Source organism: Mus pahari, chromosome 1 (assembly GCF_900095145.1).
Source record: "Mus pahari chromosome 1, PAHARI_EIJ_v1.1, whole genome shotgun sequence".
Taxonomy (NCBI): domain Eukaryota; kingdom Metazoa; phylum Chordata; class Mammalia; order Rodentia; family Muridae; genus Mus; species Mus pahari.
Window position 1 is genome coordinate 28,012,473 of NC_034590.1, and position 12,500 is coordinate 28,024,972.

The 12,500-nt window shown below is 44.0% G+C and overlaps 1 protein-coding gene and 1 pseudogene across 2 annotated transcripts in view; one reads left to right on the top strand and one right to left on the bottom strand.

Annotated features, from left to right (window-relative positions):
• Cyfip1 (cytoplasmic FMR1 interacting protein 1) overlaps positions 1 to 12,500 on the top strand; it is an 89,412-nt gene that overhangs the window by 52,764 nt on the left and 24,148 nt on the right. The window contains exons 13-18 of one of the 2 annotated variants that reach the window (XM_029547166.1): positions 144 to 269; positions 4,051 to 4,217; positions 5,829 to 5,976; positions 6,978 to 7,125; positions 9,020 to 9,176; positions 9,601 to 9,697. In XM_029547166.1, the coding sequence (XP_029403026.1) occupies positions 144 to 269; positions 4,051 to 4,217; positions 5,829 to 5,976; positions 6,978 to 7,125; positions 9,020 to 9,176; positions 9,601 to 9,697 (843 nt within the window). Of the gene's footprint in view, positions 1 to 143; positions 270 to 4,050; positions 4,218 to 5,828; positions 5,977 to 6,977; positions 7,126 to 7,390; positions 7,545 to 9,019; positions 9,177 to 9,600; positions 9,698 to 12,500 lie in introns of both variants that reach the window. The other variant, XM_021190559.2, reaches the window with a different exon arrangement.
• On the bottom strand, positions 11,705 to 12,201 carry LOC110316346 (annotated as a pseudogene).

Below are 12,500 nucleotides of genomic sequence, written 5' to 3' on the forward strand. Positions count from 1 at the left end.
GAGAGAGAGAGAGAGAGAGAGAGAGAGAGAGAGAGAGAGAGAGAGAGAGAGAGATTCAGATTCAGATTCAGAAAGCCATACATGTATTAAAGGTTCACTTCTTGACTTCTTGGTGGACTCAGCCATGCTATTATTGTCTGTAGTATTCCTGGAAACTTGTACATCCAACTGACAAGTACTCCAACAAGGACTGCCCCGACAACGCTGAGGAGTACGAACGAGCCACGCGCTACAACTACACCACCGAGGAGAAGTTTGCCCTGGTGGAGGTGAGAAAGCTCTGCCTCCTGTTCTCTGTGCCACTGATAGTGCTGCCTTCCAAAGGCAGGGGCAAGGCATGGACAGACTGTTGTGTGGTGCCGTTGCTTGTATGGTGGGCAGCCCACTGCGTCTGTCAGAGAGAAGAGTGGCTGTTAGCTGCTTAGGTGTGTGTTAGCAGCCTGTCCAACGCAGGTAGCCAGCCCCTCGGTGAGCGCTCGTGAGTGGAGAACAGTCTCTCAGAAGTGAGAAGACAGGCGATGGATTGGGATTTGGTCTCTGCCCCATGAGAGGAGAGCCATACGGCAGGCTTGGTTGTTTCCTACTTAGAGTGGCTGCTAATTCTTCACCAGCACTTATCTGTGACCCAGCAGTCATGAGCTTCTGCCTCCCTCCCTCTTCCCCTCCGTCCCTCCTTTCTTTATTTTTTTTAAAGTTTTTCTCCTGAGCCTTCTACTGGAAATTTTTTCTTAATTCTAGTTTTATTTATTTATTGTGTGTATGTGTGTGTACCACAACATATATATATGGAGGTTGTCATTTTTGCTGTGTTTTGAGATTGAATTTAGGTTCCTCGGGTCTAGCTTGTACCCACTTAGTCATCTCACTAGCCCATCATAGACATTTTAGAATAAGCCTTTTATATCTCAACAGTGGAATATGTTGAAATTTCCCATCAGAATATATCTAACTTACTAGATCATTTTAGAGATAACTGATGAACTTCTAATAGTACATCTCTCTCTCTTTCTCTTACTTTTTCTTTCTCTTTTTTAGTATGTCATATATCTCTTCATTTGTTTGGATTTTCTTTAATGTCTGTCTTATATCTCTGGAAATTCTAGAATTGTTTGTTTTATTTCTAGGTATTGACTTAGCTGATGTAATTGTAATGTCTCCAAATAACTCTTAAAAATGCAAATTTTAAATATTTTTCTTTGTATCTACAAATATATATCTAAGCTCATTAGTTACAGTAAAATATTCATCAGTTTCTTTTTTTTTTCTTTTTTGGCACGGGGTAGTTTTCCACTTAGAAAACAGTCATAAACCCACAAATGGTATGTCAGCTGGATTTCCTGCCTTCTCTTTCTTTTTGTACCTATTGGCTACTTGTAGATAGTCTCTGGAGAAGCTCAGAATCTCCACCTATTTTTAAAATTGATTATTGAATTGTAAGAGTTCTTTAGTTCCCTCTCTAGGTATGGTTGAGCTACCCTTACATTTCTTCCACCACCTTATCTTGGTTAGTCTGTGTTCTCTTTATAGTTTTATAGTTATATTAAGTTACCTAATTATTAGCTTAGGGTTTTTGCTTATGAGTTAATGAGGTACCTCATTAGCTTAATGACCAGTGGGTAGACCTTCCTCTTTTGAAGACTTATCATTGTCATCATCATCATCATCATTAATTATTACTATTACGTTTTTATTTCTGTGTGTATATGTGCATGTGAATGCCAAGTGTGTGTGTGTGTGTGGTGGGGTTGTCTGTGCCGTGTGTGTGTGTGTGTGTGTGTGTGTGTGTGTGTGTGGTGGGGTTGTCTGTGCCGTGTGTGTGTAGGGGGGTTGTCTATGTGGTAAGAAGAGGTCTTTGGCTTCCTCTGGAGCTGCAGTTACAGATGCTGGTGAGCATTTGACATGAAACCTGGAAATGCAGGTCCTCTATGTATCTCCGTGTGCTCATAAGTACTGAGCCATCTCTCCAGCCACAGTCCTTTTTTATATGCAAGGCTATAATCGTTCCGAGCTTGTTAAACTAATGTCTTACTGTAAAGGAGCCCAACTTTATTCTTTGGCATGTGAATATCCAGTTGTCCCAGTGTTTAATGGAAAGGTAATCCTTCTCCATTGAACTGTTTTGGGACCTTGTTTTTCTTTTCTTTTCTTTTTTTTTTAAGATTTATTTATTTATTATATGTAAGTACACTGTAGCTGTCTTCAGACACTCCAGAAGAGGGAGTCAGATCTTGTTACGGATGGTTNTGAGCCACCATGTGGTTGCTGGGATTTGAACTCTGGACCTTCGGAAGAGCAGTTGGGTGCTCTTACCCACTGAGCCATCTCACCAGCCCGGGACCTTGTTGATCATTGAAAATCAGTTGTCCTTGTAAGGATTTAGTTTTTTGTATTCCATTAATAGAGGTGCAGAATAGAAGGTATATTCTTTTGTGTTTGGGTGGAGTGTTCTGTAAATATTTGTTAGGTTCGTTTGGTTTATAACATCAGTTATCTCCAACATTTCTGTTTAGTTTTTGTCTGGATGACCTGTAGGTTAGGCTATTGAAGCATGAAATATGTTCAAATATGTGATGTCTTTACAATGGGGACTTCTCTTCAAACTAGGGAGGCAACCAAGGGCAGTAGTAATGGTATGTATTGGTTTTTATAGGGGGAGGGTGTCTTGACATCCCCTGGCCAACAACTCAAAAAGAGGGTTGTGTGTGTGTGAATGTGTATGTGTGTTAGAAGCATACAGATGTGTATACCATTTGGTTTCCCATTACATTTCATAAAGTGAGCTGACTCTTTGCAGGCATCCTTACTGTTATTAATCCCTGTTTTTAATCTGTCCCTCTAATGCTCTCCTCCCCCTCCCAGGTTAAGTGTCTTCCATTCCCCCACACCTCCTGCTTTTCACATTTCTTCTTTCTGAGGCTCCTCTCTGCTTCTTGCTCCCCTTTATTGTCTTGGCTTCTGTGCTTGCTCCAGTTTCCTGATCTTACCTTTAGAAATGTCTACCTTTTTATTCTGAATCTGATCATCTATATCTTACTTCTTTTTCCTTGGCCAGTCCTGCTGCTAAGTAGTTATTGTTTATGAAGCAACTTTTGTCTTTGTTGATCACTCATTGGACTTCTCTGATGTTTTATTCATTTTTTTCTGTGTTGTAAAGATATAAGCCCACACGCATACATGCTTCAGTATTCCTTCCCATATAATTTTAGTGGTACACTTTGCTATCCTTTTTGTAAATTCATGATAAAGATTGCATGACTATTACCTTCAAGTTTTGCATTTCTAATGTTCATATTTAGAGCTTGGGTTCATCTTTCAGCCTTCTTTTGCTTCTTTGAGTCCAAATACATAGTGCCTTCATTTTTATGCAGGTATAGTTCCCGTGTGCTCTTTAGTTTATTTTACTTATTTTATGAATACGGGTGTTGCCCATGGAGGCAAGAAGTGATCACTGGACTTGGAATTGGAGTTATAGATGGTTGTGAGTCACTATACGAAGGTTGGGAATTGAACCCTGGTCCTCTGGAAAAGCATCCAGTGCTCTTAACTGGTGAGCCATGTCTCTAGCCTCTATCTTAGGCACTTTTTTAAAAAAAGTAAAAGTTTCTTCTGTTTTAAAACCAACAGTTGGCTTCGTTTTTTTCTAGTATTTTTTCCACGTTTTAAGTCGATCTCCTATTGTTGTTTAACAAGTGGGATTTAATACGCAAACTCCTACAACTCCTTTTCCTTTTCTGATTCCTTCCATATTTGCGTTTTGAATGTTTACCTCTGCGTTCGCAGTCCATCACGGATGGACATGGTGGTCAGGGTGTCCTTGAGTCAGATGTGCCGCTGCCCTCAGGGTACTCGCGGTGAGATGAGATGAGATCAGATTCAGGCGGGCACAGAGCACACCGGGTCTTCTGCTCTGGGGAAGATGGCAATGGGACAAGGTAGCTTTGTAGTGGAAAGGAGGGAAGTCAGGGAAAGGTCTGTGAGTGAGAAAGAGAACCAGGCAATGAAGGACTGTCCCCTGCCCCCGTTCAGCCACTGAAAGCTGTGTCCTTACAGGTGATTGCCATGATCAAAGGGCTGCAGGTGCTGATGGGCAGGATGGAGAGTGTGTTCAATCACGCCATTAGGCACACGGTGTACGCTGCACTTCAGGACTTCTCCCAGGTGACCCTCAGGGAACCACTGCGACAGGCCATCAAGAAGAAAAAGAACGTCATCCAGAGGTCAGCCTTCCGCAGCCCCCCCCTCGCAGCCCTCCCTCACAGCCCCAAAGCAGTGGATAGAGCCTAGATTCAGACCGATGGAGTGTCATAGTTTCATAAGTAGGCTCAGTACGTTTATTCTTAATTCCTAGTTATATTTTTTTGATGATTATCTCTACATAGAATGTAGTGAGTCCAGTTAATACCCTGAACAACAGTAGCTAGTTTACTACTGAAATCAAGGAGTTTGGCAATCCAGGGACAAGAGATGATTCCATTCTCCAGGTATTCAGGGATATGAGGCCCCACATTCTTCTCTGTCCCCCAAACATGTCATCTTTGGCAGGTTTCTTTTAGACTCTCCTACAAGTCTGGCAAAAATGACCTAGATGTGGTAAAACTTAAGAGATCTTGAGAGTTTTAAGTGTGAGCTTTTTATATAAGTTGACTTTCAAAGAAACGTGTGTAAATGAAATCTACCAGAATTCAGGGATTTATAGTGCTGGTTTTGCTTTACAGTCGGTGCGCTTATTGCCTAAGATAACATTGGTTTGTAGCATAAATAAAAGTGCATACTGTGTATACATTGTAATGCTCCAAAAGTCTGAGAGAGAGAGCTCTTACATGTATGTACATTTACATGTATGCACATTTACAGGTGTGTGGGTGGTGTTAAGGATGAGCATGGACCCTTGTACATACTAAACATACTCTACTTCTGGATCTTATGAATCCAAAACTTTGTAATGACAGTATAATGCCATAGTAGACAATCCCATTCTTTATTAAGATAATTTTATATGCAAAATTATTTAATCCATCTGGATATATATATATATATATATATATGTATATATATACACATACATATATATACATACACATATATACATATATATATATTTATTATTATTATCCTATTTAGACTTATGTCTTGCCCCCTGAGAAAATTTACTTATATTCAAATATTCACAGCCTCAAACAGATATGAAATCTGAAACCCTCCTTGTTGCAGCCTTTCAGTTAAAAGACACTTTTTGTTGGAGGCATATTGAATATAGAAGTACTTGCCCGTGATGAAAAGCAGACCTGCTCCACTAGCCAGAGAGTCTATAGAATGCATACTGTACTTTGTGTGTTATTTACAACGTTCCGCAAGAGGTTGCCAGAGTCCACATGAGATTTCTCAAGTCCTTGGGTGGCGCTCCTTTAATATAGCCTGTTAGCAGTGGCGTTACATTGCCAGTGAGCCAAGGCAGATAGATGTCCAATCCCCTGAGCTGTGTGATGACTTCCCATTCCTCATACAAAATGATTGGCCACAGTCACAGGGAGCTCTGCTGTCTGGGTGAGCTTTTGAGAATTCTGTTCTCTCTGCCCTCACTTGGCCACCTGGCTTATGCTCATGAAGTTAAACCTTGCCTCCTGACTAATTGGTGCAAACTACAGCGGAGATAAGCCTTTTGGGGATAATAGTAGCACTAAAGGATGCCCTCTGCCTTTGTAACTTTCATATGAACTAGACCCTTAGCTTGTCTCAGCCAGAAGGAGTTTCTTAGTGTGTTGGCTATTAGGTAAGGAGATGCTGTGATTGTAGAAATCCATGTCTGATGACTTTATGGGGTTGTTCAGTGTCCTACAGGCCATCAGGAAGACTGTGTGCGACTGGGAGACTGGGCACGAGCCCTTTAACGACCCAGCTCTGCGGGGAGAGAAGGACCCTAAGAGTGGCTTTGACATCAAGGTGCCACGCCGTGCTGTGGGACCCTCCAGCACGCAGGTTCTCGTCATCTTTATCCTAGAACTGGGCTAAGGGTGGGGGCAGATGAGGCAGGGCTGAAATAGTGGTTGCTGGGTCTGCCCAGGCACTCCTGTTCTGCCCGAGGCTTTTCTTCTCTTCTCCTATACCCTGCCCAACCCAATTTGAAACCTTACCTGAGACTGTCCTGTGAGTATCTGGTTGGTTCACTTTAACTGCAGAAGTCATTTGACACCATTTCTACCCCTGTCTGTGAAATATATGCCTACATTTTTCCTATCTATGCTGTGTCCTTTTAGCTTTTTGGAGACAGGGTCTGATATAATCGAGGCTAGCCTCCAGCTTCTGACCATACTGCCTCTGCCTCGGCCTCCTGAGTGCTGAGATTATAGTATGCTCCTCCCTGCTCAGCACCCCTTTTGTATTTTTAAAGGCAGGGTCTCACAGCCTTGGCTGGCCTGGTACTCACTGTACAAAGCTCAGGTTAGCTTCGACCTCAGCAGCCCTCTGTTTCAGCCTCCTAGCACTGCAGGCATGTGCCGGCACGTCTGTGTTTCCCTTTCGGTGTTTAAATGTATGACTGTAATTTTCACGTCGAATCTAGAAATCGAGTGCTCCTAAAAATGAACTGTTGCTTTCATATGTCTTGGTCTGAAGCCACCCTTGCTGCTTTCTCTTCCGACGCGTGTAGGCCTTCCTCAGGGTGCTTCTCACTGACTCACACCTGGTGTATATGCTCCTCTGCTTTGGGAACCTGTCCTCCTTACACGTCTCTCTCAGAGGCCTCATACTCTCTGTCCTTCCTGTAGATAGGTACCAGCCAAGCCCATGGCTGGGTCTATACGGGACCCTTTGAAGATCAGGAGGAAGGCTCTTGGCCGTTCTTGGGGTCTGTGTGAGGCATATCACTGCCCTCCGCTCTTCCATTCCATTTGCCTGTCCCTGTGTCCCCCACTCAGATCTGTGCATCATGTGACTAACGGCTCTCTCCCGCTTCTCCTTCCCTGTCTGTCTATGTCTAGCTCTACCTGGTGCGCACTATGGCTGAGTCCTTGAGCTCTGCCGAGCTGCTGAGGCAGCTCAAGTCTCTGGGCATGGAAAGGCTCTTGCATGTGGTAAACGCGTTTCTGAGGCAGTCGTACACCTATCCACCTCTTTTAACCTTTGGTGGTAAGACATCGTTTGTTTTTCTTGTTGATGCTTATGGCACGGAGGCGAGCTGCTCCTCTACACATAGCTCATGCTAAGAGGCAGCATCTTGGCTGTGTGGATCCCCAGGCCCTCTGGACAGCCTGTCTATGTCAGGCTGATTGTGGGCGTGGGACTTAGTCAGGGTGTAGTGGAGCAGTTCTTCTTCTATAGATTTTCCCATTTGATGTAACTAATGTACCATTTATATTTTTTTCCCCTACAAATATCTCCTTGGATAATACAGCTTTACATGGTGAGAACTATGCTAGAGTCCCTCATTGCAGACAAAAGTGGTTCCAAGAAAACCTTGAGAAGTAGCCTTGAGGGGCCCACCATATTGGACATAGAAAAATTTCATCGAGAATCATTCTTCTACACTCACTTGATAAATTTCAGTGGTAAGAGACAGTGCTGACCAGAATATCCGGCCTGGCATGCTCTAACCCTGCTAACACCACCCGGGACGCTTCTGCCTACCTCACCATTCTCCTGCCCATCTCTTCACGCACCCACATGGTGCCACGTCCTAACCTTTGTGGTGGTGGCCAGACATCCTGGAGATGCCCCTGAGTCCCTTGCCGTCCCTGGCATCTGGCATGGTCTCTGTAGGACATGACCCTTAACAGGACAGGGACAGTAGGGCTTTGGTTGGCCCTGTCATGTGAACACAAAATCAGGGTCACAAAACAGGGGAATGGAACCTTTCACCTGGATCAAAACCCAGGCACTGATGCGTAGAAGACACGGCCCCGCTGGTCCCCACCGCCCAGGTGGCAAAAGTGCTCTGAGACAGACTAGCCACCATTTTGGTGACACCGGCCACTTTGACCTGGCACTGGTGGGTGCTTTCTACCCTCTGTGTCTGCCTGTGGCCTCATCCAGCTGTTCATGTCTTCTGCTTAGAGCAGGAGGTCATGGCTTACCTGGGGTGTTGCAGGCCGTGAAGTAGATAGTAACACTGTTATTGTTAGCTCTGAGAACATACAGCAAATCCTGATAGTTTAATTCCATTTCTAGTTTTGTATTGGTTAAACCATCCCTGAATGTGCACATAATCCTAGTCACTGGTGTTTGCCCTACTTAAAGGGAAGTACAGGTTGAATATCCCTCATCTGAAATGGTTGGGACCAGAAATGCTTCAGATTATGAGTCTAGGGGGCGGACAGCAAGTAGCTAACTATGCATAATGACAAATTTGGGGGGTGGGATCCCAGTCTAAATGCACTGATTTTGGTTCACCTCATGCATAGTGTGAGGATTGAACAGTCATGTTGCATAACCGTATTTCTGTCAAGTGCAGTTGCTGCCTCATGCTGCTACACTCATTTCCACCTGTGTCCGCATCCAAGCACACTGTTGCACACTTGCTCAGAGTGTGACCCTGTCACTGGGACGCTGCATTACCATACCATACTCTGTGTGTGCATTTGGATCTCAGCTCAGCACATGAGACAGGCTGTGTGATGTCTCACTTAGGACGTCACATCGTACCTCAGCATTTTGAGATTTGGGAGCACTTAAGATTTCTGGTTTTCCGATTAGGGATGTTAAACCTGTGGTCCTATTTTCACATCTCCTTTTCAAAAGGTTGTCGCCCCTGTTCCTGACAAGAAGGGCTCCTAAGGTCTCTGATGGCAGGATGACACTAGCTGCTCAGAAGGTGTAGGGTCCTGACCTATACTTATAGCATACCCGTGTTCGTCTTGTCCCTCATGTGAAGTGTCCAGTGACCCCTTCCTGCTTGCATCCATGCTGCATGGCTGGGAGCTAAGCATAGAGGAGTCACATCCCGTGTGCAACACCTCTTGTTTCCTCTGTTTTGAATCTCTTCGTGCTCGTGAACGATAACCTATTGTCGTTTGAACCCTTCAAGAAACACTGCAGCAATGCTGTGACCTTTCCCAGCTGTGGTTCCGAGAGTTCTTCCTGGAGCTGACCATGGGCAGGAGGATCCAGTTCCCCATTGAGATGTCTATGCCCTGGATTCTGACTGACCACATCCTAGAGACCAAGGAGGCATCGATGATGGAGTGAGTGTCCTATGGGTCTACCTCTGAGGCCTTGGCACACATGCATGTACCTTCACACATTCATTCACAATTAAAAGAGAAAAAAAAAAAATACTCAGTACTGATCATGATAAAACACTTTAAACCACAACATGGAGAAGGTAAAGTTATGGAAGCATTTGTCTGGGTAGCTTTTGTGTGTCCTTCATACAGGATAAGGCATCTGGTGTCTACTCTGGTGATATGTAGTAGACCTATGTCATTCATTCAACTTTGTACAGAACACCATTTACCATGGGAAGTAAGACATTGTTTTTTTTTTTTTTTTCATATGTTAAGTGGTTTTCTCCGTTTGACAGTTAAATTTCTCCAGAGTAGGCAGCTGTGAGGGCCACAAGTCCTTGGCTTCAGTGGCTGGGAAGTGACTGGTCTCCCCCCTCTGCAGGTATGTCCTCTACTCCTTGGACCTGTACAACGACAGTGCCCACTACGCACTCACCAAGTTCAACAAGCAGTTTCTCTATGATGAGATTGAGGCAGAGGTAAGGGACCAGCTTTAGCTCCTCTTATTAAATACCTTGTCTTAGGGTTTTACTGCTGTGAACAGGCACCATGACCAAGGCAAGTCTTATAAAAAACACCATTTAATTGGGGCTGGCCTACAGGTTCAGAGGTTCAGTCCATTATCATCAAGGTGGGAGCATGTTAGTATTCAGGCAGGCATGGCACAGGCAGACCTGAGAGTTTTCCACCTTTATCCAAAGGCTGCTAGTGGAAGACTGACTTCCAGGCACCTAGGGTGAGAGTATTAAGCCCACACCCAGAGTGACATACCTACTCCAACCAGGTCACACCTATTCCAACAAGGCCACACCTCCAAACAGTGCCATTCCCTGGTCCAAGAATATACAAACCATCACATACCTTTTACATTTTAACTTATTTTTCTGAGGATTCAAAGAATGAAACTTTTTAAAAATGCACAGTGGTTTAAATGGTGACGTATGTTTTTTGGTAAAATACACGTTTTGGTGTAAGTCCTTCTGACTTCTCTTTATACACTGGAAAATGGTAGGATGTGCTTTTCCACCAAACAGTAAGCCGTTCCTGCATCACTTTCTGTTTCTGTTAGGTGGGTGCTCGATGTTAGGTGGGTGCTCGATTCACTAAACCAACCCTTCTCTTTTTTTTTTTTTTTTAAATGTCATTGGGTTTTTAAAATTTAGAGGTAGTAAAACCGTCCTTTGCTGAACTTCTTGGTACACACACTTTTTTCCCCCAGTCATTAGGCGGGTGTGCTTTTGTTGTTTGAGATACTGTTTCTCTTTGTGGTCCTGGCTGTCCTGGTACTCCCTATGTAGATCAGGCTGACCTTGAACTCAAAGATCTGTCTGCCTCCCTAATTCTGGCATTAAAGGCGTGAGTTACCATTTGCTTGGCTGCTCCTCCTCCTCCTCCTTGTCCTCCTCCTCTTCTTCCTCTCTCTCACCCTCCTCTTCCTCTTCCTTGTCCTCCTCTTCTTCCTCCTTTTCCTCCTCCCCCTCTCCCTCCTCCTCGTCTCTCTCTCTCTCTCATAGTCAGTTTTGTTGGTTTGTTGGTTTGCTTTTTATGTTAAAAATGCAAATATTTTAATGTTTATTTTTTCACTTACAGTGTTCTAAAAATGCAACCACTTGATTAGACAAAGTCTTTCATGATTGATTATACCTCATAAATACCTCAGAACACACAAGGACACTATGAGTTAATGAATACAATAAAAAAAATAATGGGGTGGGGTTGGGGATTTAGCTCAGTGGTAGGTAGGGAGGGAGGGAGGGAGGGAGGGAGAGAGAGAGAGAGAGAGAGAGAGAGAGAGAGAGAGAGAGAGAGGTAAAAAGAAAAATAATGGGAAAATTCAGTTTGATCACAGAAATTTAAGAGGAAATTTCAGGACCTTGGTCAGATTTTTTTCTGTGCTGGAGCTTAAATTGTAGGCCCAAGTTCAAGGTAGGCTAAGGAGAAAAATGCTTGTCCTCTGAAGACATAATCTAAGAAATAGGGCACCAAGCATTCTGTGGGAACTGGTTAGCCATGAAGAGGGCTCTACTAGTAAAGGCAGCAATGGAAACAGCTTGCTACTCATAGAGAGCCTGAGCCTGCTTTACAAAACAAAAGCCCATGGAGTGGTTCTTATAGACATAGGCATGATGTAGTTTCACCATCCCTAAAGAACCCTCAGGGCATTGAAAGGATTCCAGGTGTGGCTCTTTTCTGGCATGAGAAGCTTCCACTGAACACCAGACATGGGATGACCGACTGTTGGACCTTCTCAAAGTAGTCTCTGGAAGCTGTTGGATGGCTGGATCATAGGGGATTCTGGTATCTATGTTGGGGCAGACTTCTCCATGGGTTTCCACAAACTGGAATGCCTTCACTAACTGAGGGTTTCCTCCAGGTTGCTCCTACTAGGAGGTCGTTGACACTCGGGTGCTTGGTGACACCATTAGGGTCAATAATGAAGAGGCCTCTAAATGCAATGCCAGCACCTTCAGCAGTGCCCTGCAGTCTCAGGCTATTTGCTTAGTTAAATTGACAACAGCATATTCATGTGGCCCAAACCACCATTCTTCCTTTGTGTATTGATCCACTATTCTTTGGGCAAGATGGAAATCTGAACTACTTAACAGTCATGAAAGTCATTGGCTTTGTCACCGAAAGCAAGGATTTCCATAGAACACACAAATGTGAAATCCAAAGGCTGGAAAGTAGACACCAAGTGTTTCTGATTACAGTCTTCAAGTCTCAGCTCTTTGAACTCCCCTTTGACAACAATGGTACCCTTAAAATAGGACACATGCTGTGTGACAGCTGGGGCGTGAAATGAGCAACTGATGCTAAAGGCAATCTTTGCCTGGGCAGAGGCAGACCACTGTGGGTCTGTCAAGCAGGCTCTTCTAGAAGCAGTAGGCCTGAAAACTGCCAAAGTAGAAATACTCATGGAAGTAGCACTCATATTCTGAGCAACTGAGGAAAGAGCGACCTTCCTGCCTGCCGCAGCCACCATCTTCAGTGTATAATGAGTTTATTGGCATATTCAGTGCAGGTTGCCATGGATTTCACAAGGATCATTTTCTCAAGTATATCATGTACTTTGAACATAGTACATAGCCTATCTTCAACTTTGAACTTCTGATCCTCTTCAGCTACACAGGTGCTATGACAGAAATGTGCTTCCTACCATGCCTTGTCTTTTCTCAGTAGTGTTCCCATCTAATTTTCTATGCTGGCATCGTGGTCATCCCTGGTCACAACACACTTTATATGCTCTGTTGGACAGTAAGATCATCTCTATTTTATTTTCTA